Genomic DNA, 24842 nt, shown 5'->3' on the forward strand with positions numbered 1-24842 from the left:
AGTTCAGTTCTATTTGTGTCCTCCTAACTTAGGACAGAAAAACGCAAAAGCGTAATGTGCAGGCACAGCTTGCTCAGTGATATGGATATTTGTACTTAAATGCTAATTCAAAAACACCTATCAGTGATCTTCTAAATAAATTTCATCCACCCTATTGTATTAACACAAACGTTAACAGTGAGGAAAATTATACCAACCTTGATCAGGTGGTATAACTGCAACATAAGGCTCGTCAGAACCTGAGGAGCCTGCTGTGGAAAATGTTCTAAATGTTGCAATCCTTCTAACCATCGCATGAACCCCTGGCAAGTAGGTCACCAGCCTGACCCTGGTGCACAGTGCCTATTTGAGCGGAACACAAAATTAAAAGAAAGATAAGATTTTAATTTTCAGAATACAAACTATTGGTATACAAACTATTTGTTGCAGTACAAACATAGCTAACACAGGAATTAACCTACAGAAGACATTGTTTTCACTTATACTACTAGAAGGGAAAAGTGTTAATTATAGCTTGTGGGTGCTTTCTGGTCTTGCCACATATGGGCACAGATTGCTTCAGTATTCGAGGAATCGTGAATGGTGCTGAACATTGTGCACTCTTACCTCTTGAGCTCAGCTTTTTTTTATGCATATTGGGACCAAACCAAAGAACGTGCATAGTATAAGAGGCCATTTGGCCCCATCGGGTCTGTACTCTGTAAGAGCATTTTTACACAGGCCCATCCACCCTATCCCTTCAACTTTGCGCATTTATCATGCCTAATCCACTTAACCTACACATTTTGGGCAGCATGGTAGCAGTGGTTAGCACTGCTGCCTCACTACACCAGGGACCGAGGTTCGATTCCGGCCTTGGGTCACTGTCTGTGTGGAGTTTGCACATTCTCCCCATGTCTGCGTGAGTTTCCTCCAGGTGCTCCGGTTTCCTCCCACAGTCCAAAGATGTGCAGGTTAGGTTGAGCGGCCATGCCAAATTGTCCCTAGTGTCAGGGAATTTGCAGGTTAAATATGTGGGGTTAGTGGAATAGGGCCTGGGTGGGATTGTGGTCGGTGCAGACTCAATGGGCCAAATGGTTTCCAACTGCACTGTAGGGATTCTATGATCTTTAGAATGTGGGAGGAAACTGAAGCACCAGGAAGAAACACCCGTGCAAACTCCACACAGACAGTCACCCAAGACTGGAATTGAACCTGGGTCCCTGGCACTGTGAGGCAGCAGTGCTAACCACTGTGCCACCCTGCTTATATTATGGGTTCCTACATAGACAAAGGCAACTGGTTTCAGGTTTGTTTTCAGTGTGAGAAGCTGTCTTTTAATCAATAAGTGGCCCCCTGCCCTCCCCAGCATTGTAACTTCACAATTTATTCATATACTCTTCAGTCCTAAAGAACCAACATAAGACAAAAAATTGATTTAAAGCTTACCTTGGCCATTCTGCTTGGCTTCTGCACCAACCACCTGTCCTGCAGAACAGAAATCAAAATGATTACCAGAAATGCAATTATTTTAAGAATTCCACAATTAACTTTGACAACATTAACCACCGTGGTACGGCGGCAAGAAAGAAAAAACCATAGCACCCGGAGGAAACCCACACAGACATGAGGAGAACATGCAAACTCCACACAGACAGTCACTCAAGGCTGGAACTGAATCATACGATGCCAGGGAGGATTATTAATCAACTGTTTTTTTCATAAAGAATATCAGTCTAAAGGGACAAAATTCCACTTGACAAAATATAGAGGTACATATTGAAAATTATATTGGAATTGTCGAAATTCTTGTTATTCAAATTTGTCATAGCCTTTAGAACAATTCAAATTGGGTCTTCCCATCCTAGCATCATTTTTACGATCAAAATTAAAGAATCAAGAATTATAAAAACAACATCTGGGAGGTAAGGGAAAGTAAAGTTTATTGTTTTGTCACAAGTTGCCTTACATTCACACTGCAGTAAAATTACTGTGAAAATCCCCAAGTCGCCATACTCTAGCACTTGTTAGGGTACATTGAGAGAGAATTTAGCATGGCCAATGCACCCAACCTGCACATCTTTGGCCTGTGGGAGGAAACCCACACAGACACAGGGAGAACGTGCAAACAGCACAGTGACCCAAGCTGGGAATCGAATCTGGGTCCCTGGCGCTGAGAGGCAGCAATGCTAACCACTGCGTCACCAATAAGAGCAAAGCAATCATCCTTATCCTGATGAAAAGACAAATTAATCAATTTGCCACCTCCGTTTTTCCCCAACCAACAGAACAACTGCCATCTCCTGCCCCTTCAGAGGGGCAGAAAAATACTGATGGCAAAGCTCCTTAGATCACCAGAAGATCATGTGTTTCAAAGCCACTAGTGTTGATGATAGAAATCCAAAAGCAAATGCTTTGTTCAAATCGTCCAAGTTAATAAGTCCTACTCTTCGTTTCAAATTCAAAAGCGATTTCATCATGATTACTTTTTGAAAAGTCACTTATTAACAAAACTCATGCGGATCTTAAAGCCAACATTCCAAGCATGCTCAAGTACTTGTTTACAATAGTGGGTGATTCTGAATATCAATTTCTAATTATATTACATTCAGCGCAGCATTAATATAACAACATTCTCCAATTGTAGATCTGATCCTAAACAAATTATATCCTTCACTCAACCCTTCAGCAGTGGCTTCCAAAACAGCTGACAAAGAAAATCAAACTGGAGTTGGCTGATCCACAATGTAGGACAAGGTTAATGTAATCATTGGTTACATAACATTCAGGGTGAGAGTTCCAGGGGAGTTTGGAGGTGGTGGGAGGAGGGGAGCAACTACCTCTGGGGACTGGAACCTGTCAAAATGAACGCATCAGCCGAAGTGGTTTGATATCTACTCCCCAGATTTTCTCCCTGATGACAACTGCAAAATGACAACCTTCAAGTGGTCCATTCTGCTAAATTACAACTCATGATCCATGTCATCGAACTAGTGATTGATCAATGACCCTGGTCTTCACAGCAACAACCCAAGCCTCCATTGCAGCTGATACAGCTTTGGCAAAGGATCATCTGGACTCGAAATGTCAGCTCTTTTCTCTCGTTACAGATGCTGCTAGACCTGCTGAGATTTTCCAGCATTTCCTTTTTTGGTTGCAGCCGATAGCCTAGATCAAGGATCTTCCAACTCAAGATGATGGCAAATATTGCAGCAATATGCGGAAGACACATAACATTGATGCTCTCACACTCAAAGAAGTCCACATGTCCATTTGACCAACAGGCCAGCTGTTAATATATCCACGGAACCAATCTTATGGTTAACCGCTACCATTCAGAACACCACCAAAGATATTGAAGAAACAGTCACCTACAGCACTGCCATCAAGATAGGGAAGCATATTAGTAGCATGTCCAAAACCCTTAATTTTAAATGGCTGAAGCTTGTGCTTCCAGAGAAATCAATGCCAGCCCAATACATTGGCATTTTTTCAGCCACCACATTATATGGGGCTACGAAGCAAATGAAGGCAGTAGCGAAGACCTCATAGACTGGATCTCAGTGCAAGATCTGAAACTGGTCTTAAATCCCAAACAGCAAGTAACTTTCCAATCTGCACAATGACAGAGACTACAACATGGAACACACCTTCATTCCCAAGGATCAAAGTGGGAGCACATTTCATGCAATCAGCAAAATAATAGGGGTGGCACGGTAGCACAATGGTTAGCACTGCCGCTTCATAGTTCCAGGGACCTGGGTTCAATTCCCAGCTCGGGTCACTGTCTGTGTGGAGTTTGCACATTCTCCTCGTGTCTGTGTGGGTTTCCTCTGGGTGCTCCGGTTTCCTCCCACAGTCCAAAGATGTGTGGGTTAGGTTGATTGGCCATGCTAAAATTGCCCCTTAGAGTCCAGAGATGTGTAGGTTAGAGGGATTAGCGAGTAAATGTGTAGGGATATGGGGGTGGGACCTGGGTGGGATTGTGGTCGGTGCAGATTCGATGGGCCGAAGGGCATCTTTCTGCACTATAAGGTTCTATGATAATTCCTAATTTCTCCAACAGCCAACATTACCCCATCATCAACCAGGCTGGCATTGAAATCCCAGTGACTCTACTGAAAGAAGTCTCACCCAGGCAAAGCTGAGGAGGTGGTGACGTGTATTACAGTGACACAGCAATGTGATCATTTGTTTGGTCTGCCTCCTCATCCTTACTGCCAAGCAGATAATGTCGCAGGGTTTTCAGGAAGAATGGACAAACGTAACGCAATCCCTGCTCCTATGGCACAACCAGTCAGATTGCACTCAGATTGTGAAGAGATCATTTGGCAATAACACCAGGTGAGAGATCCAGCATTGTCTTCACCAAAAAATTATCTCAATTCCTCTGCAGGACCCCAGTGCCATCAGCTCACATAAAAAGGAAGGTATTAGCCCCAGTGAAGAAAGGAAATTGTCCCAGCATTTCTTCATCCTCTCAGCTGCAAAACTATACATCAATGCCACAGAATCTGGATGCATCCCGAAAATATCCAGTGGTCATTGTTATGCTCAAATCCAGCAAGCTGATCAACATCCTGGAAGCTATAGACTTATCACTCCTTATACCAACTCTGAATCAGTGCTCTTGTTGAGTTGGTCATCCCAAAAAAGGCAAGCAGGACTCTCATTACAGTTTCTGTGATCAAGCTTTGACCCTTGTAATGAGAGTGGATTCTGGAAGAAATTCAAGATTGTCTCAGCTTGCCATGCTTACGACATGGTCAAAATTAAAGGGCTGATGTTGAAGCTCACCGGGATCGCCCCATCTCAAATTTCGGAATCTGTTTAGGATGGTGCCAAACAACAAGTGACATAGCTTCCAGTTGGCCAAAGTTACCTCGTCCTGGTTACTCAGCCACAGACCGCTGCAAGCTTCAATACTAGTGCCAACGTTTTTTCAACGTTGACAGCAAGACTGCAGAAGTTGGGTCTGTAATCCTTAAAGAGAAGAGATTTGGTAGAGGTGTTTAAAATCATGCAGCAACAGGACAGTGTAGATGAGGAGAAACTGTTCCCATTGGCAGAAAGGTTGAGAACCAATGGACGCCAATTTGAGGTAACTGGCAAAAGAACCTGAGGCAACTTGAAGGAAAATCTTCTACCGTGGCAAATGGTTAGGATCTGGAATGCCTGACCTGAGTGTATGATGGAGAAAGATTCATTTGTGGACTCTGAAAGAAAATTGGATGATTATCTGAAAAGAATAGATTTGTACAGCGATGGGAAAAAGTGGTGAAGGGAATTTGTTGGACTAGCTGAAACAAAGATAAAGGTCAACCCAGTCCAGAAATCAGTGGGCATTAGCATCAATGCTTTGGATATTAGTGGGGAGCCTTGTGTACCGTGTAGCTAAGTACTCTGAACCAATATAGATTGGAAGTAGCCATGCTTCACTTGCTGACATCCAAATGGAGCCCTCAAGTTGACTGCAACACCCTGCCTGCTGTGTAATCACACATTGCTCCCCCATCCATTCACAGAATTCTCTGAGAAGTCCAATGAATTGAACAAAATAAATATCTCCCCACTCTCCTGGATCTCAGCAACTTCCTCTACACCACTTAAATCCATACAAACCCTTTGAGACCTAAGCATCTAACCTTCAACAATGGGATTTCAACCCAAAAAGCCGAACGGAGTTCAGAAGTCACAAGCGCTTTGTGAATAATCTGACGCAGAAGATCCTCAACTTCCATCTTTCACAAAGCTAATGAGCAAACCCTCAACCACATCCACAGAAACTATGGCAAGTGTTGATATTTGATGCAAAAACGGAAACATTAAAAACTTTCCCATGCACAATTGCATTCAGCCAGAACAGATCATAGAATCATATCTCGCCTAAATGTCTGATTCACGATTACAAAGGAGGCAGCACAGCAATTCAATCAACAATTACTATTGACATTGTGTCTTTAACTTAACAAAATAAGCAAGTTTAACATCACAATATTATAGTCAAAGAGGTAGGTTTTAAGGAGTGTCTTAGAGAAAGAAAGCAAGGTAAAAGGGGCAGAGGGGGAAAGGGCCAAGATAACAGATTTCAGTGATGCTGACTAAAATTGAGGATGCTCAAGAGGCCAGAGTTAGAGGAATGCAGATACCTTAGAGGGTAGCGGGGCTGAAGGAGATTACAGAGATAAGGAGGGGGGAATAGAGAGGGTGAGGTCATGAAGGGATTTTGAAAACAAGGAGTGAAAGGGGAACGAGACCGGAGTTACGAAATGGATAGCAGAGTTTGGGATGGTCTTATGTTTACAAAGGTTAGAATGTGGGAGCCCAGCCAAAAGCGTATTTGAATAGTCGAGTCTAATGGTAATAAAAACATGGATGAAAATTATAGACGCAGCTGAGCTGAGACAGATGTATTTGGATGATGTTAGGAGGTGGTCTTAGTGATGGCTCAAATATGAGGTTAGAAATTAATTGCCAAGTTGAATGTGACACTAGATTTGCTAACAGACTCTTTTTTACTCTTTCATGGAACGCGGCCCTCATTGGCAAGGCCAGCACTTGCTGCCCATCCGTAATTGCCAAGACGGAGTAGCTTGCTAGGCCGTTCTGGCGGGCTGTTTCAGGGTCTTTCAGGTCAAACCAAGTAGACAAACTCAAATTAAATTAGGACAAAGTAAAAGGGGCAGCTCCCCAAAAGGAAGAGGAACAGCCCGAACAAAAACAAAAGTACAAAGTCAACCACACTGCCAAGGGTCGCATATAGGACAGAGTGGATAAAGATGGCAGATTTCCTTTTCAAAAGTTCTAGAATTCCCTCACTCTCAGACTAGCTTTCAATTCCAGATCTTTTTTGTGAATTAATTGCACTTAAGTTCCATGGTGGGATTTGAATTCATGCCCCCAGAACATTAGCTTGTACCTCTGGATTACTGGCCCAGTGACATGATAACTCTTCTCCCATCTCATCTGTTGCCAGGGAGATGGAGGGAGTCGATAGCTTCAAAACAGAGGTTGGAGCAGTCACTGAAAATGATGCCTTTAGTAATAATGATCTCAATTTTCCCAATACATAACTGATAAAAATGATCGCTCTGGAAGAATCAAGAGGGGCAGTGTTGGCGATGGAAGGTGAAGCAGAGCTGGGTCTTGTCAGCATACACATGAAGGCACACGAAGTGGGTGAAGCAGTACTGGGAGGAAGACAGCATACACATGAAGATCAATGTTGATGAGAGGCAGCACTTAGATGGGGAACAGTGAAGTGGGTGGACGGCGGTGATGCAAGAATTGACTCACTACTTCTGAAGTAATAAACTGGATTAGACACATTAATGTTAAATTATAATTGCTGCTTCACATCAACCATTTTGATAGAGAGTCAACCAGATGAAAAAGTGAGAGACAAGAGTGTTGACCAACACGGGGAGAGAGAGAGAAAATGTTGACTAGATGATGGGAGACAGAGTCCTATAGATCCAGTTGCCCTATATGTCCAGCCTTCCTTATAAACCAAACCTGCCCCAGAAATCTAGCCTATCCAAGAAGTCCAACACATGCTAAGGATCCAGCCTGAACTAAATAACCAACTTGCCCTACAGACGTAGCCTGCCCTATAGATCCAACCTACTCCAAATCAAGCCCATCCCATAGTTCCAGCACGCCCTATAGATCCAGCCCTCCCTGTACATCCAGGTCTCCCTGTGGAGCCTATTGCCCTATAGATCCAGTCTTCCCTATGGGTCACGTTGCCCTGTGAATCCAGCCTGCCCTGGGCCTGCTGGTCCCTCTATCAGCGGTACCTCTGTGCTGATGTTGAATGTTCTGATGATACACGGGCCGAGACACAACTCGCAGCCTCGGGCTCACACTCACAGGTAGCTCCACCTTCCCACTTCTGTCGCCGGGTCCGCCGTCCCAATCCGCCGCGCTCCTCTCGCCTGATCCACTGCCGCACTCCCTCTGCCCGGCTCATACACGTCATCACGCAGGCACCCCGTCCCCGTAACCATGGCGCCGTCTCCATAGCAACGAGGCCTAAACTCCCCCGCCCGCCTCATCACACCAATAATCCCGCACTGAGACACCATCACAGACGCTACAATCAATTAATTATTCCCGTTCTCCTCAACGCGGCGGGTCCGGCAGCGTCACAGTGCAGGAACACAAATTTTTACTTTATTTCGGGGAAAACAGTGAGAGGCGGGTAGGGCCCGCTTCCAGAAGCCTCGCTTTGATTGGTGGGTTTGTTGTCACGGTGATTGAAGCGGCTGTGTGATTGGGTGGAGCCAGCTAATGGCGGACGGGGAGACGCACAGGCTGGTACAGCAGCAGCTGCGGGATGTGATCCTGACCCAGCAGCGGTACATCCAGCGCTGCGCCCGCATGGTGAGCACTGACCCAGACCCGGTTCCCACCCCATCCTGGAGAGGGAGGGACAGGCGTTAAGCTGGTGCCAGGCGGGCTCCTGGCTTCTCCGCTGCCGCACGTTCCCTAAGCGGCGCGGCGGTTAGCGCTGCTGCCTCACAGCGCCAGCCCCCGGGTTCAATTCCGGGCTTCTCCCTACGCGATCATTTTGCAGATCCTCGCCACTTGGAGCTGGCCGTTCTCCCTGCCACACGTTCCCTTTCTGACCCCAGACAGCCAGTCTCAGAATCATCCATTACAGTCATAGAATCCTTACAGTGCTGTATGGCTGTATGGCCCAACCAGTCCGCACCAATAACAGTCCCATCCAGGTGCTATCCCGGTAACCACACTTTTTTAAACTTTATTCCAATCCAATCAAGTCAAATTAAACCCAATTCAAAGTCCCAACAAGTTGGGACATTCCCGATCCAAGCTGACAAGACAGGGCTCTCACCTCCTGTCTTGGGCTTGATCTACATGATCCAAGCTGACTGGAGTAGGTGTAGCTCCTCCTCCAGGGCTTGATCTTATTTGCATCTTAGCCACATGGCCGAGATGCCGCTTTAAAAAATTGCTTCAAATGAAGCTGAAATGTAACCTAATGACTTCAACCAAGTGCAGCATGTCGATACTACACTTGATCTTAGCCAAAAGGCCAAGAATATTTACCCTGCTGGTCCCACAGGAGACACAGTGGTTAGCACTGCTGTCTCACAGCACCAGAGACCCGGGTTCGGGTCACTGTCTGTGTGGAGTTTGCACGTTCTCCCCGTGTCTGTGTCTGTTTTCTTCGGCTGCTTCAGTTTCTTCCCACGGTCTGAAAGATGTGCCAGTTAGGTGCATTGGCCGTGCTAAATTATCACTCAGTGTATCTGAACAGGTGCTGGAGTGTGGTGACTGGAAAATTTGCACAGTAACTTCATTGTAGTGTTAATGTAAGCCTACTTGTGACATGCTAATAAACTAAAACTTAAACTCAAGACAGCCTGTCTTAGAATCCGTACAGTATAGAAAGGTTTGATTTTTGATTTGATTTATTATTGTCACATATATTAACATACAGTGACAAGTATTGTTTCTTGTGCGCTATACAAATAAAACATACTGTTGAAAGAGGAGGAAAGGAGAGAACGCAGAATGTAGTGTTACAGTCATAGCTAGCGTGTAGAGAAAGATCAACTTAATGCAAGGTAAGTCCATTCAAAAATCTGACAGCAGCAGGGAAGAAGCTATTCTTGAGTCAGTTGGTACATGACCTCAGACTTTTGAATCTTTTTCCTGATGGAAGAAGATGGAAGACAGAATGTCTGGGGTATGTGGAGTCATTAATTATGCTGGCTGCTTTGCTGAGGCAGCAAGAAGTGTAGACAAAGTCAATGGATGGGAGGCTGGTTTGCATTATGGATTGGGCTACATTCATGACTTTTGGTATGTCAGCTACGGCTCTCACCAACTTTTACAAATGCACTATAGAAAGCATTCTTTCTGATTGTAACAAGCTGTGTTACAAGCAGAAAGAATGCTTTCTATAGTGCATTTGTAAAAGTTGGTGACAGCCGTAGCTGACATGCCAAATTTCCTTAGTGTTCTGAGAAAGTAGAGGCATTGGTAGGTTTTCTTAACTATAGTGTCGGCATGGGGGGAACCAGGACATGTTGTTGGTGATCTGGACACTTAAAAACTTGAAACTCTCGACCCTTTCTACTCCGTCCCTGTTGATGTAGACAGGGGCGTATTCTCCTTTACGCTTCCTAAACTCGATGACAACCTCCTTTGTTTTGTTGACATTGAGGGAGAGATTATTGTTGCTGTGCCAGTTCACTCGTGCACTCTGTCTTGTCATTGTTTGAGATCTGACCCACTACAGTGGTATCGTTAGCAAACTTGAAAATCGAATTGGAGGGGAATTTGGCCACACAGTCATAGGTGTATAAGGAGTATAGTAAGGGGTTGAGGATACTGTCTTGTGGGGCACTGGTGTTGAGGATGATCATGGAGGAGGAGGTGTTGCCTAGCCTTACTGATTGTGGCCTGTGAGTTAGGAAGTTGAGGATCTTAGGAAGTTGAGGATCTAGTTGCAGAGGGAGGAGCTGTAGTGGATCCAGGTAGTCGAGAGGCTGGAATTGATTAGTGCCATGACTAGCCTTTCAAAGCACTTCATAATGATGGATGTCAGAGCCACCGGCCGATAGTCATTAAGGCACGCTGCTTGTTTTTTTTTAGGTACCAGGATGATGGTGGTCATCTTGAAGCAGTTAGGGACCTCATATTGTAAAGAGAGATTGAAGATGTCTGCGAATACTCTCGCCAGCTGATCCACACAGGATCTGAGTGCTTGTCCAGGTACTCCACTCGGGTCAGTCACTTTCCGTGGATTGATATTTGAGAAAGCTACTCTGACATCGGCAATGGTGATGCCAGATACAGGTTCATTTAGGACTTCCAAGTTGGACGGCATGCTCTCGCTGACTTCTTACTCAAAGTGGATGTAGAATGCATTAAGCCCATCAGGGAGGAGTGCATTGGAGCCGGCGATTTTACATGCCTTCATCTTGTAGCCTATATCTTGCATACCTCGCCATAGTTGGAGGGGGTCGGTGTGGCTAGCCTGAGACTCTAGCTTGGTCCGGTACTGTCTTTTGGATCTTTGACCTCCTTAGACCATATCTGGCTTTCTTATATAGATCAGTGTTGCCTGACTCGAACGCCTCAGATCTGGAATTCAGCAAGCAGTGGCTATCCCTGTTTATCCATGTTTTCCGGTTGGGGAACACAAGGATTTTCTTCTTTGGCACACAGTCTTCTACATACTTACTAATGAAGAAAGTAACTGTAGTGGTGTAATTGTTCAGGCTGGTTGCAGATTTTTAAAATATTGACCAGTTCACTGACCCCAAGCAGCCCCGGAGGTGATTAAACAATTCCTGAGACCAACGTTGCACGATTTACTTTGATGGATTCTCCTGCTTCAGTTTTTGCTTGTAAGCTGGGAGTAGGAGCACAGCCTTGCGGTCTGATTTGTCAAAGTGTGGGTGAGCGATAGCACGGTACACATGTTTGATATTTGTGTAGCAGTGGTCTCGGATGTTTGGGCCTCTGGTGGAACAGGAGATGTATTGGTGGTAACTGGTAGTACATACTTGAGCTTGATGTGATTGAAGTCCCCAGCCATGATGAACAAGGCCTCGGGATGTTTCGTCTCAAGGCTATTCACAGCGGTGTATATTTCATCCAGCGCAATCTTTATGTCTGCATGGGGTAGGATGTAAACTGCCATCAGGATAATGGAGGTGAACTCATAAGAACATAAGAAATAGGAGCAGGAGTAGGCCATCTAGCCCTTCGAGCCTGCCCAGCCATTCAATAAGATCATGGCTGATCTGAAGTGGCTCAGTTCCACTTTCCTGTCTTCTCCCCATAACCCTTAATCCCCTTGCCTACCAAAAACCTATCTACCCGCGTCTTAAATATATTTAGCGAGGCAGCGTCCACCACTTCAACGGGCAGAGAATTCCAGAGATTCACCACCCTTTGAGTGAAGAAGTTCCTCCTCCACTCCGTTCTAAACTGCCCCCCCCTTATCTTGAGGCTGTGCCCTCTAGTCCTACTGTCCTTTCTGAGCGGGAAGAACCTCTCCACCTCTACCCTATCCATTCCATTCATCATCTTGTACGTCTCAATGAGATCTCCCCTCATCCTTCTAAACTCTAACGAGTACAAGCCTAGTTTATTCAGCCTCTCCTCATAGCTCAACCCCCTCAACGCCGGTATCAGCCTAGTGAACCTCCTCTGCACTCCCTCCAAGGCTGAAATATCCTTGCGCAAGTGTGGTGACCAAAACTGCACACAGTACTCCTGAGGAAAGAGGCTGTTTGGCCCATTGAATCTGCACTGACAATTCCACCCAGACCCCAGCCACATACCCCTTTATTTACCTTCCTAATCCACCTGATACAATTTAACATGGCCAATGTACCTAACCAGAGCGCTCAGAGGAAACCCATGCAGACATGGGGAGATAGTGTAAACTCCACACAGTCATTCGAGGCTAGAATCAAACCTGGGTCCCAGGCACTGTGAGGCAGCAGTGCTAACCACCATGCCTGTTCTCACAAAGCACAGCAAAACACCCATTTTTGGCAGAGATTAAGTGTACTTGGGAAGCAGATCAGCATCCAGTTTCTGTAAATAATCTACATTATGGATGACAGAAATTAAAGAAAAATGACAGCACCTTCACAACCTCAGGGTGTATGCAGCACAGCCTTTTGGAAATACTTTTGAGGACAGATGGCTTTGGTTTAACACTTTGGATTATGTGCTCAATTGTCTGGAATTACAATGGAGCAAAATAGTTTGAAAGTACCTGGAAGATGCAAATGATTAAAAAGACACATCATCAACAACAACTTGTATCATACCCAACATCACAGGGTTCCACAGGCATGTTATGAAGCAACATTTGATGCACAGTCACTCAGATATTAGGGGGAAGTTGAGCAACAAAGATTGGTCAAGGATTTAAAGAGCATCTTAAAGGAAGTCAAGGGAGGTTTAGGCAGAGCATTCTATAATCTTCACTCTTGCTCAGTGTCTCTTTAATTAGAACATAGAACATTACAGCGCAGTACAGGCCCTTCGGCCCTTGATGTGGTTCCACTGGTTGGCGCAAATCTAATGACCCTCTAACCTAAACTATTCCAATGTTATCCATATGCCTATCCACTGACCATTTGAATGCACTTAAAGTTGGCGAGTCCACAACTGTTGCACGCAGGGCATTCCACGCCCTTACTACCCTCTGAGTAAAGAACCTTACTACCCTCTGAGTAAAGAACCTACCTTTGACATCCGTCCTAGAATTACCACCCCTTAATTTAAAGCTATGTCCCCTTGTGTTAGCCATCACCATCCGAGGAAAAAGGCTCTCACTACCCACCCTATCTAACCCTCTGATCATTTTGTATGCCCCAATTAGGTCACCTCTCAACCTTCTTCTTTCTAACGAAAACAACCTCAAGTCCCTCAGCCTTTCCTCATAAGACCTTCCCACCATACCAGGCAACATCCTGGTAAACCTCCTCTGCACCCTTTCCATGTCCTCTACATCCTTCTTATAATGCGGCGACCAGAACTGTACGCAATACTCCAAGTGTGGCCGCACCGGAGTTTTGTACAGTTGCAACGTGACCTCACGGCTCCGAAATTCAATCCCTCTACCAATAAAAGCTAACACACCGTACACCTTCTTAACAACCTTATCAACCTGGGTGCCAACTTTCAGGGATCTATGCACATGTACACCGAGATCTCTCTGCTCGTCGACACTATCAAGAGTCCTTCCATTAGCCCTATATTTTGTATTCCTGTTACTCTTTCCAAAGTGAATCACCTCACACTTTTCCGCATTAAACTCCATTTGCCACTTCTCAGCCCAGCTCTGCAGCCTATCTATGTCCCTCTGCCAACTGTAACATCTATCCTCGCTGTCTACAATTCCTCCAACTTTGGTGTCGTCAGCAAATTTACTAAACCATCCTTCTACACCCTCACCTAGGTCATTTATAAAAATGACAAACAGCAGTGGCCCCAAAACAGATCCCTGAGGTACACTACTTGAACTGCAGGTTGAATATTTCCCATCAACCACCACTCTCTGTCTTTTATCAGCTAGCCAATGCCTGATCCAAACTGCTAAATCACCCTCAATCCCATGCATCTGCATTTTCTGCAGTAGTCTACCATGGGGAACCTTATCAAACGCTTTGCTAAAATCCATATGCACTACATCAACTGCCTTAGCCTTATCCACCTCTTTGGTCACGTAAATTGTTTGCCTTTCCCAAATACCTTGAGTATTTTATTCCATTATAACTCCGAAGAGTTGAGTAATCCAAAGTGTTAAACTGAAGCCATCTGTCTTTTCATGTGGGCGCAGAGGATCTGTGGCATCATTTGAAGGAGCAGGGGGTTGTTCCTTGGCCAATATTTCTTCCTCAGCCAACATTATTAGCAGAAAACTTCATTTGATTTTTGTGAGAGAATGTTACAGATCAGAAGTATTTTCAAAAGACTGCACAACACTTTGGATCACCCTGAGATTGTGAAGGTGCTGTATACACATAATTTTTCCTTCCTTTCTGTCTTCCATAGTGCAAATTATTTACACGGAAATCAGATTCTGATCTTCCCGTGTACACTAATATCCCTGACAAAAAATAACTTGCACTCTGTTGAAGTTGCAGTAGATGCAGCAAAACTGTCCTGACTGCTCGTGGCGATAACTAATTGTAATCTGAACAGTTGTAATGTTCTGTTTCTATAATTTAACTTGGTGTATAGATTATTCCAGACATTTGGAATTCCTGATTTCTGTTTATTATCCTTCACCTTTTAACATATCCTTAAATTTGTGTTTATCATCCTTTACCTTTTAACACACAATTGTGTTTCATTGCCTACCCTTTAATTGGCTTTTTGCTGGACTATAAAAGTATGTCTCTCATTTGTAAAGGCAACCTGAAAGAGTCGATTCTTATAAATCTTGTTGATCTCCTGCATTGCATGGAGAGTTGAAGTCAAGTGTATGCTCTTCAAAGCAGCAGGATTAGAGGGAAGGGGAGTAATTGTATCAGGGAACGCAGTTCTAATTTAATCACTTGTAAAGTAATTTATCATTTCCATTCTTTTATGTTCTATTTTAAATCCCTTTGCCTTGACTTGCCTTGTTGTAATTATACTGGAGACTACCTCCACTGGTAGGATGTTATAATTACAACATAAAGTAATGTTTTTATTCTAAATATGCACATGGGGATTTATGTTGATAACAAACGCTGCAGAATTTTAAATATACATATTTTAACTATTCTGCTTAGTCTCCCACTCACTCAGAAATGTGCCCATTATAACTACACTTTATCACCTGTTTATCTGGAGTGGGAGAGAGGAGAATCTAAGGCCAAAATCTGATAAGTGAGAATTCAGTTAGCTTCAAGGCCTGGAGTTGGAGCTATATCTGTCAGTGACAAGTTTTTCTCTGCACCTGTATATCACTCCTTGTGTGTACCTACACTTTATCATTCGGTTAGTGCTTATCTGTGAATTTTCTCTCTCTTGTGTACTTTATGTCATATGTATGTAAATTTTTCTCGGTTTTTCACTTTGCATTTTTCACTTATCTAACTGGTTGAATGGTGGCTCTAACAAGATAGCTATAAAAGCAAATTGCTTTGTTTATTCATTTTGCTGTATTTTACAATGCCTGTATCAGAATGGAACAAAGCACTAACAAGCTGGGGTTTTTTTTAGAAGTTCCACCAGTACTTTTTCAAAACATTGCAAGACTTGGTAATATTTTTCAGTTCTTTCCAGAATTCTACTGCAGAATTTAACAATTTATTACTAAACATTTATCTCAGCTTACCTTATTTGATGACTACCAGACTCTAAAATCTGATGATGTTTTAGTTGTATTATTCATCTTGCATTTCTTCTGTCATCACAGATATAATCTTGCTGTGCAGTCAAATTTATTGTTAATGAATTTTATATACACTGCTACAGATTTCCCATCCATCAACTCAGCAGCCCAATGACAGGGCCAAGAGTTTTTATATTTGAAACAAAGCTACTTAACACATCAATGCATTCCATATTTAGATACAACAACGAGAAGAAGAGTCAGTAAGCAGAGAGGAGTATGACGTTGTTGTGAAGGATTTGGAGGTGAGAACCTTTTGAAGCTAATTGAGGTAATCGTTAACAAGACTGATATATATGCTTTTGAAATTTAGTGCCTAATCAGTTTCTAACATAGCTGTAACACTTGTGTATGTAATTTATCAGATTCAAATTTAAAAAAAAATGACCTTCAAACCAGTACCTACAGTATCTTTTGTACGTATGAATAACATAAGGCACAAGTTTATTTATAATGTACTACACTTGTCATAGGGACAGTTATAGAATCATTGGGGCACAGAAGGAGCCCATTCATGTCCTAACTTTCTGTTCAGTAATTCAATCAGCCCCATCCATCTGCTGTAACCCCCATTGTTCTGTACGTTTGTTTTCTTAAGTACCCACTACCCTTGTAGGTAACAAGTTCCAGGCAATTAGCACACTCAGTGTGGCGGGGGAACAGAAATGTTCCTTACAGTCTCCTTGTATCTCTTACCTAAAACTTTAAATCTCTATCCCCCAGCTCTGTCCCCTGTCTCATTGGCTAATGGGAACAGCTTTTTTGTCTAGTATATCTAAATCTATCATAGTCTTGAAGACTTCTATCAAATCTCCCCTCAGTTTAATTTTGTCAATCTCTCCATGAGCCCCAATAACTGGAAGCTTAAATTTCTTTTAAAAAAGCTGAAAATATGATGCACGGTGGCACAGTGGTTAGCATTGCTGCTCACAGCTCCAGTGACCCAGGTTCAATTCTCAACTCGGGTCACTGCGTGGAGTTTGCATGTTCTCTTTGTGTCTGCGTGAGTTTTCTCTGGGTGCTCCAGTTTCCTCCCGTAGTCCGAAAGATGTGCTGCTTGGGTGCATTGGTCATGCTAAATTCTCCGTCTGTATACCCCAACAGGTGTCAAGAGTGTGGCAACAAGGGGATTTTTACAGTAACTTCATTGTAGTGTTAATGTAAGCCTACTTGTGACACTAATAAATTTTAATTTAAATTTTAAACATTTCCCTGGGACTTGGAGACTCTGTGTGTCCACTGGCATCAGAGCTGCCCTCAGCACTGTCTGCAAGTGTGCATACCTTGTACTTCCTGGTAAAACAATTTCTACCTCCCTTTAATTTTTGACAGCCCCATTGCCCAGGCCTGTCACCTAGCAGATTTAGGTCACTGTCAGTTGCCCATAAGTTAAAGACACATTACCAAAACACAATGAACTTCAATTTTTGAGAACAGCTCCAACTTCTCCAATCTAACCTTATAGCTAAAATTCTTCCTGGAACCATTCTGGTAAATCTCTGCATGCTGCCTAGGACACTTGCACTCATACAATGTGATGAGCCAGTCAGGACAAAATATGCTAGGTGTGACCTAATCAGAGTTTCATAAAACTTCAAAGAACAAAGAAAATTACAGAGCAGGGACAGGCCCTTCGGCTCTCCAAGCCTGCACTGACCACACTGCCCAACTTAACTAAAACCGCCTACCTTCCAGGGACAGTATCCCTCTATTTTCATCCTATTCATATATTTGTCAAGATGCCTCTTAATAATCACTACCGTATCTGCTTCCACTACCTCCCTGGCAACGAGTTCTATGCACCCACCACCCTCCATGTAAAAGATCTGCCTAGTATATCTCCTTTAAACATTGCCCCTTTAAACATACAGCTTGTAGTAATTGATTCTTTCACCCTGGGGGAAAAAGCTTTGACTATCCACGCCTCTCATAATCTTGTAGACTTCTATCAGGTCACCCCTCAACCTCCGTCGTTCCAGTGAGAATAAACCAAGTTTCTCCAACCTCTCCTCATAGCTAATACCCTTCATACTATGCAACGTCCTGATAAATCTTTTCTGTACCCTATCCAAAGCCTCCACATCCTTCTGGCAGTGTGGCGAACAGAATTGAACAATATATCCCAAGTGCAGCCTAACTAAATTTCTATAAAGCTACAATGTGACTTGCCACTTTTTAAACTCAGTGTCCCTGCTGATGAAAGCAAGCATGCCTTACGCCTTCTTCACTACCTTCTCCGCTTGCATTGCAACTTTCAGTGACCTGTGTACCTGTACACACAGATCCCTTTGCCTATCAAAACTCTTAAGGGTTCTGCCATTTACTGTATACTTCCAATCTGTATTAGACCTTCCAAAATGCATTACCTCACATTTGTCTGGATTAAACTCCATCTGCCATCTCTCCGCCCAAATCTCCAACTGATCTATATCCTGCTGTATCAGTTGTGTTCTGTCTCTGTTTGTAAAGCCCAAGATCCTAATGCCTGTTTCAATATCTCCTACCTTCTTCAAAGGTCTATACATACAAAACTCCCCAGGTTCCCTCAGACCCTGCACACTATGAGGAACTAAGATCTCAGACTGTATAATTTTAAAAGATAGAGATATGCTCATAGCTATTTCTAAAATTTTAAACTGATCTTGAAATGGCTGAAACTATGTCTACCTGTAACCCCTGAACAAAAGAACTTGCACCTTGTCATCTCTGAGGAGCCACGGACAACCCCCCCTTTGGACTGTACAGCCCAACCTCAAAGAGAGGAATGCAAAGCCCATCTGTATGTAATAATCCAGGCTGACCAGGAGATGGATCACCTGCTCAGACAAAATGATGTGCAACCTTTCAACTCCTAATGGCTGAAACAGCTTTGGAATCCATACAATAGATACACATTCTTTGTCAAAGATGGTGGAGAAGTGGGAGTCAAATGACATGGGCCTCTAGCTTGTAGAACAAGTAATATTGTCTTGCTGAACTGCATAACCCGGTCTGCTGTTTACCATTTAATTGATAGTCTCAGAGAAAAGGAGCTCTAGCCCAGGTTGAACATCCGACCCCATCTAGTAGAAGTTCTGTACCATTGCAGGCACACAAGGTGAATCAATCTTATTATGTGAAATCAACTTCACCAGAATACTGAATTATACAGCATTAAGTTTCAGCCTGGTGACCTCCGTGAAGGAATACCTCATTTGATTTTGATCCTGGATTCTGGAACGCACATGAAACATTTATTTTCTCTGGTCTCTGCACTATAAATCTTTCTTTTCTCTGTCACTTTCTTTATTGTCTGAGTATGGAGGCAACGTTGTGACCCTCCTTTCAACTTTTGAATGTGTGCAAATAAACTAACCCTTTGAGTTCATCCAGTCTTAGAACATAAGAAACAGGAGCAGGAGTAGGCCATCTGGCCCTTCGAGCCTGTCCCGTCATTCAATAAGATCATGGCTGATCTGTCGTGGCTCAGTTCCACATTCCCGCCCTCTCCCCATAACCCTTAATCCCCTCACTTATCAAAAACCCATCAACCTGCGTCTTAAAAATATTTAGCGAGGTAGCCTCCACCACTTCAACGGGCAGAGAATTCCAGAGATTCACCACCCTTTGAGTGAAGAAGTTCCTCCTCAACTCCGTTCTAAACCGCCCCCCCCTTTATCTTGAGGCTGTGCCCCCTAGTCCTACTGTCTTTTCTGAGTGGGAAGAGCCTCTCCACCTCTATCCTATCCATCCCATTCATCATCTTATACGTCTCAATGAGATCTCCCCTCATTCTTCTAAACTCTTAACGAGTACAAGCCTAGTTTATTCAGCCTCTCCTCATAGCTCAACCCCCTCAACTCCGGCATCAGCCTAGTAAACCTCCTCTGCACTCCCTCCAAGGCCAAAATATCCTTGCGTAAGTACGGCGCCCAAAACTGTACACAGTACTCCAGCTGCGGCCTCACCAATGCCCTATACACCGCAGCAAGACCTCCCTACTTTTATATTCAATCCCCCTCGCTATGAAGGCCTTGAGTTTGCTGTGTGGTTATTAATAGAAAATTGGATTTTACCAAAACTGAGGGGTTGGGAAATACACCATCACTTTTAAAAGAGGGAATCCAATCAAAAACACCTTTCTGTTTACCAGTGGGTGGCAAGAGGAGAATTAGTGCTGTTTAAAGACCCTGTTTGTAACAACACACTGTGGAATGTGCCATTAAGCTTAAATTGCCTCTCCCTATCCTTACTGCTAAAATGCAGCACCTCACATTTTTCATAAAATTCCATTTGCCCATTCTGCTTGTCCACCTATGTACTCTTGAAGTAATTGGTACTTTTGCTGACCTTTACTGCATCTATTCAGCCAAATCAGCTATTATTTTCATTCAGCTGGAGAAGACTTTGAAATGTTCTTTCAAATAGTGGTTATAATTTATGATTCAACTGAACTCCACTTGCATCATATTTCAAAGTGCCCACATTGTCCTATTCGGATTTGAGACAAAAGCAGCTGAGCAATTCTATTAACTCTGCTTCTTTACAGAATGAAAGGCTTGAACATGCTAAAACTAAAGCGTTACTTTTCAAAGAGTCTGAAAAACTACAGTTTGCACTTGGTGAAATAGAGATTCTAATGAAACAGCTAGAGCGGGAAAAGAAAGCCTTTGAAAATGCGTAAGTTTTGCTACATAACCTCAGTGTATATATTTCATTTAAATAATTAATTGGTTCTGCTTGGGGATATTCTTAGGATCTGGGAGGAGCCACAGAAATACAGCTTGGTTCTTTAAGTTTCTGCACTCCCTTAGCATGTTGTAAGAAGTCTCACAACACCAGATTAAAGCCCAACAGGTTTATTTGGAATCACAAGCTTTCGGAGTGCTGCTCTTTCCTCAGGTGAGTGGCTAAATTAAACCTGTTGGACCTTAACTTGGTGTTGTGAGACTTCTTACAATGCCCACCCCAGTCCAACGCTGGCACCTCCACATCTTACTGTACTGTGGTAAATTTTGATCCTGATTTTATTGTTTTGAAAGGTTTAGAACTTGCTATATATAAATAATGCCATATTAAAATAAGTACAGCCCTCGTTAAACTATTATGTATTTCATTCCTGCTTGAGCTTAAGATCACAACTGAAGTGTTAGATTTAAGAATATGGTGCAGCTAGTTTTAAATATGACCTTCCTGCAATGGCATTAATCTTATGCATGATTTTGTTTCTATCTGGTGATGGCATTCTTGGTTTTCATGTTAAATGTTGTGCTGTTGCCTGATCAGCGCAACACAATGGAATGTCATAAGTAGAATTAATCAAGTTGTTACCTTTGAAAACACTTTGCTGCCTGTATGACTGGAACAAGAAGGAAGAAAGTAAATAACTATTATAACTACAATCTTGAAGTTCAAGAATGGAATTGTGAAAATTAACAGTCGAGGAAGGTGAGGAACTAACTATAGGCAGTGAATTAATCTACTGTGATACGTGATTTGTGAAATAGTGTAGAAGATGAATTTGTCATCTTTGGGTTAGTGGGGGCCTCAAGAATACTATGTGATTTATAGTTGCAAGAAATTGAAAGACAGATTACATTTTCCTCCTTGGCTGTAATTCATTGGAAAATGCAGTTGGGGTGGGCACTTTTCACCAGCTGCTGTTCAGGTGGATTTACTGAATTAAAAAACTTTTGATGGGAACTAGGCAGGATTTGCCTAGTTAGCCCCCAATAGGATAAGAGGGGGGAAAGGAGTGCTACTACAGTAAGCCTTAGATCTTCACAATGGATCATGGCTGACTAAGGCACAACATTATTATTTGACATGCTGTAATGACTCTGACTGTTTCAATGTTCAATTCTGTCTGCATTTCCTTTTGGACATACCCATCGAGACATGGCACACCTGACAGGGGGCATGTCAAATAGCTCCAAGCTGATTTTCATTAAACTCCTCTGCTTGATGGACCTGGAAAACAGATCGTATTGGGAAAGAAGATCTAACACATAGCCGTCTCTTTTTCTGAACACATGGCTTTTGACAGATGTATAAAATATGCTCCAAATTTACCTCCTAATGACTTGCATGCAGTACTTACTTGTAGATTGACAGTCTGTCAGCCTATGAGTCAGAGGCTGTAGGTTTAAAGACTTGAGTATAAAAATCTAGGCTGATATATTCTAGTGATTGGGGAGCTACTGCTTTCTTGATGAAATAATAAAACAAGCCACTGTCACGCTCTCAGTTGGATGTGAGAATGGCACTATTTTGAAGAAATGTTTGAATCATAGAATCCTACAGTACAGAAGGAAGCCATTTGACCCATGAAGTCTGCACTGACAACATTCCCACCCAGGCCCTATCCCTGTAATCCCTCATATTTACCCCCTAATCTACACATCCCGGGACATTAAGGGACAGTTTAGCTTGGTCAATGCACCTAAACCTGCACAACTGTGGAAGGAAACCAGATCACCCGGATTAAATCACGTAGACGTGGGGAGAACGTACAAACTCCCCACAGTCAGTGACTCAAGCTGGGAATTAAACTTGGGTCCCTGGAGCTGGAGGCAGCAATGCTGACCACTTTGATACCGTTTGACCTCTTCCCAGTGTCTTGTGAATATCTGTCACTCAATCAGCATCATTAAAGCTGTTTATCTGATTGTTATCACGTTGCTGCTTGTGGATCCTGCTGAGTGCAAATTGGCTACCACGTCTTCTAGATTAAAGCAGTGGTTGTACTTAAAATACTTTGGGGAGACCTGAAAGATGCTATAGAAATATAACACTTAAACTCAAATTAATCTATATACCTATTTCATCTCTGCAATGGGAGTGTTGTGGAGCCCTCATGATTATGATATAGGGGATTTACCTCCATCAATAGAAATTGGCGGATAGTTCCTGACTCGTGCTGTTGATTTGCTGCTCTGAACTTCTTCCACCTAATCAGTCCGCTGCATAAAGATGCAGCTAATCCATTGGGTATTCACCTCATATTTCCACTTACCAGCCATGAATAACCTTGCTAAATATTTTGTCACAATGCCAGTCATGAAGGGTCCTCCAAGCTATCAAATTGAGCTCAAAAATTAATACACACTCAGCTCCAGCAATCTTGAAGACATTCTCCACAATGATTTGCACAACAGAAGAATGCACTTAAACAAGCAGGTTCAATGATGAATGTTCAAGTTAGTGGTTCCACTGTACTGCAGAGCATGTGAATGAGATACATGAATGAGTGGCTATTGTTTCTTATGTAGAACCCCTTGGACTTGAATGACTCATTGTATCCAGTATCATGAATCACAATTATATTGAAGCACCTCAGTGTGTAACGTGATCTATGCAGAAAATTTGAATAACATACAAACATGTCTCTATTATCGCCCTTTACAAAGATTGGAAAGCATTAAAAACAAAGCATTGAAGGAGTCAACGAAAAATGACAAGTTAATAAGCAAATGCAATGGTAAGTCATAGTATTATTCAAAATATCTATTCCTTTTTTATCTGGAATATGTTGCAAGCTATAATTTATTTCCAGAAAACCCATTAAGTTTTAAAAAAAGTGAACATGTTGACACTTAGAATTTTCTCCTCTTACCCCTATGTGCGCGCACACACATACATGTGTGTTCTCACAGACACATGTGCATGCACACACGCATCCATCTGCTTCGTGAACAGGAACAGTACAACAAAAGTGCAATATACCCATTCAGATTTGTGTGTGCCTAGTTTTCCTGTCCCTAGCCATTATAGTGGTCTGGAGGCACCCCTGGTATAACTCCCTGGGCCTGATAGCTTGATGTTCTTCAGCAGTAATCCAGGAGTCCATAAGATCTGATAGGTAAGATGTCTTACTTCTGAAACTCATCTTTTTGGGCCCTCATTAATCTGCCACTGCATCTCTTTTTGGTGACTCTGTCTAGGTGCACAAAAAGCAAATCACTATGCGAAAGTTGTAAAAGTAATGAAGCCCCAACAATGATGCTAATGCTAATAGTAACAGTTCCAAAAAATTATAGAAAGGGAAGGATTTTTAATTTGATTGTCTGATGGTTATAGCATGCAGATTGCAGGAATGACAGGGTTTTATATTTCCTGAAAAATGTGTGGTAGGTTTTGTGCAGAACTAATTCAGCAGAGTTGAAACTAATTATTTGTGAAAATGAAATGTTTTCTTTGCAGAGATTGAGAATCAGATGGAAAAACAAGATGATATTTTAAGTATGAAAGAGGTTCAGATTAAAGAACTTAGTCAGCTACTTGCAAAGCAGAAAGACACATTGAAGTAAGTGTCTAAGTCTTTGTTAAAGAGGGTTTTGATGTATTACGGTCAGAAATATTAATATTTTAAAGGGACTGATTCTGTGTTCCATTTGCAGGCAACAGGTTACTGATTTCAAAATACAGAGGCAACAAGATGCTTATATAGCACGTGTGCTGAAAGAAAAAAAGAGGAAGACATTTGGAAAATTCCCTCCTGCCCCTCAGTAGCAATATCCAGACAGACTTGTAAATAAACATAAATATTTCTTCAAATATTGCACTTGTGTTTGGCAGCTGATTACTTTGTGAATGTTTGTGGTGAAATTAATGTTAAGCATGTGGCTCACCTAGCAGCATTTGACAAAGCAGCAACCAACAGAATAACAAATGGAGAAAACGCTGGAAAATCTCAGCAAGCCTACAGCGTCTGTGGAGAGAGAGAGAGAATCGAGCGAACGTTTTGAGTCTGTATGACCCTTCGTCAGAGCTTCGGCAACCCTGATGGAGGGTCATCCAGACTCTCAAATTTGACTCTATTCTCTCTCCACAACTGCTGTCAGACCTGCTGAGATTTTCAAGCTTTTTTTTCTTGTTGCAGATTCCAGCGTCCACAATATTTTGCTTCTATTTTAGAATAACAAGTGGATTGGCCATTCCACAACTTATTTTGATGTTCATTCCTCTGACTTGATGCTTTTCTCACTTGTGGAAT

The 24842-nt window shown here is 42.8% G+C and overlaps 2 protein-coding genes and 1 non-coding gene across 5 annotated transcripts in view; 1 reads left to right on the forward strand and 2 right to left on the reverse strand.

Annotated features, from left to right (window-relative positions):
* The window catches only part of mmadhcb (metabolism of cobalamin associated Db), a 31210-nt gene extending 23251 nt beyond the window's left edge, over positions 1-7959 (reverse strand). Inside the window, exons 1-3 of one of the 3 annotated variants that reach the window (XM_080198296.1) lie at positions 7852-7959; positions 1429-1467; positions 198-342 (exon numbers count right to left, since the gene is read on the reverse strand). In XM_080198296.1, the coding sequence (XP_080054422.1) occupies positions 198-342; positions 1429-1437 (154 nt within the window). In that variant the 5' untranslated portion in view covers positions 1438-1467; positions 7852-7959. Of the gene's footprint in view, positions 1-197; positions 343-1428; positions 1468-7778 lie in introns of all 3 variants that reach the window. The other 2 variants (XM_080198298.1, XM_080198297.1) reach the window with 2 other exon arrangements.
* Positions 7960-8266: 307 nt separating this feature from the next.
* On the forward strand, positions 8267-24408 carry LOC145350274 (spermatogenesis-associated protein 24-like). Its single transcript, XM_080199402.1, has 6 exons — positions 8267-8364; positions 16048-16113; positions 20397-20527; positions 23257-23327; positions 24050-24152; positions 24247-24408. Exons 1-6 carry the CDS (start codon positions 8272-8274, stop codon positions 24356-24358), a joined length of 576 nt encoding a protein of 191 aa, XP_080055528.1. The 5' UTR covers positions 8267-8271; the 3' UTR covers positions 24359-24408.
* LOC145350384 (U2 spliceosomal RNA) lies at positions 8861-9052 on the reverse strand. Its single transcript, XR_013888176.1, has one exon. It is a non-coding gene; the product is annotated as a U2 spliceosomal RNA (small nuclear RNA).
* Positions 24409-24842: the final 434 nt, after the last annotated feature.

Source organism: Carcharhinus amblyrhynchos, chromosome 11 (genome assembly GCF_965287045.1).
Source record: "Carcharhinus amblyrhynchos chromosome 11, sCarAmb.v2.hapA, whole genome shotgun sequence".
Taxonomy (NCBI): domain Eukaryota; kingdom Metazoa; phylum Chordata; class Chondrichthyes; order Carcharhiniformes; family Carcharhinidae; genus Carcharhinus; species Carcharhinus amblyrhynchos.

Coding starts and splice junctions, on each gene's coding strand:
- LOC145350274 (XM_080199402.1), top strand. CDS start 8,272: ATGGCGGACGGGGAGACGCACAGGCTGGTACAGCAGCAGCTGCGGGAT. Junction 16,114..20,396: donor TTGTTGTGAAGGATTTGGAG/GTGAGAACCTTT, acceptor GCTTCTTTACAG/AATGAAAGGCTTGAACATGC. Junction 20,528..23,256: donor AAGAAAGCCTTTGAAAATGC/GTAAGTTTTGCT, acceptor CCCTTTACAAAG/ATTGGAAAGCATTAAAAACA.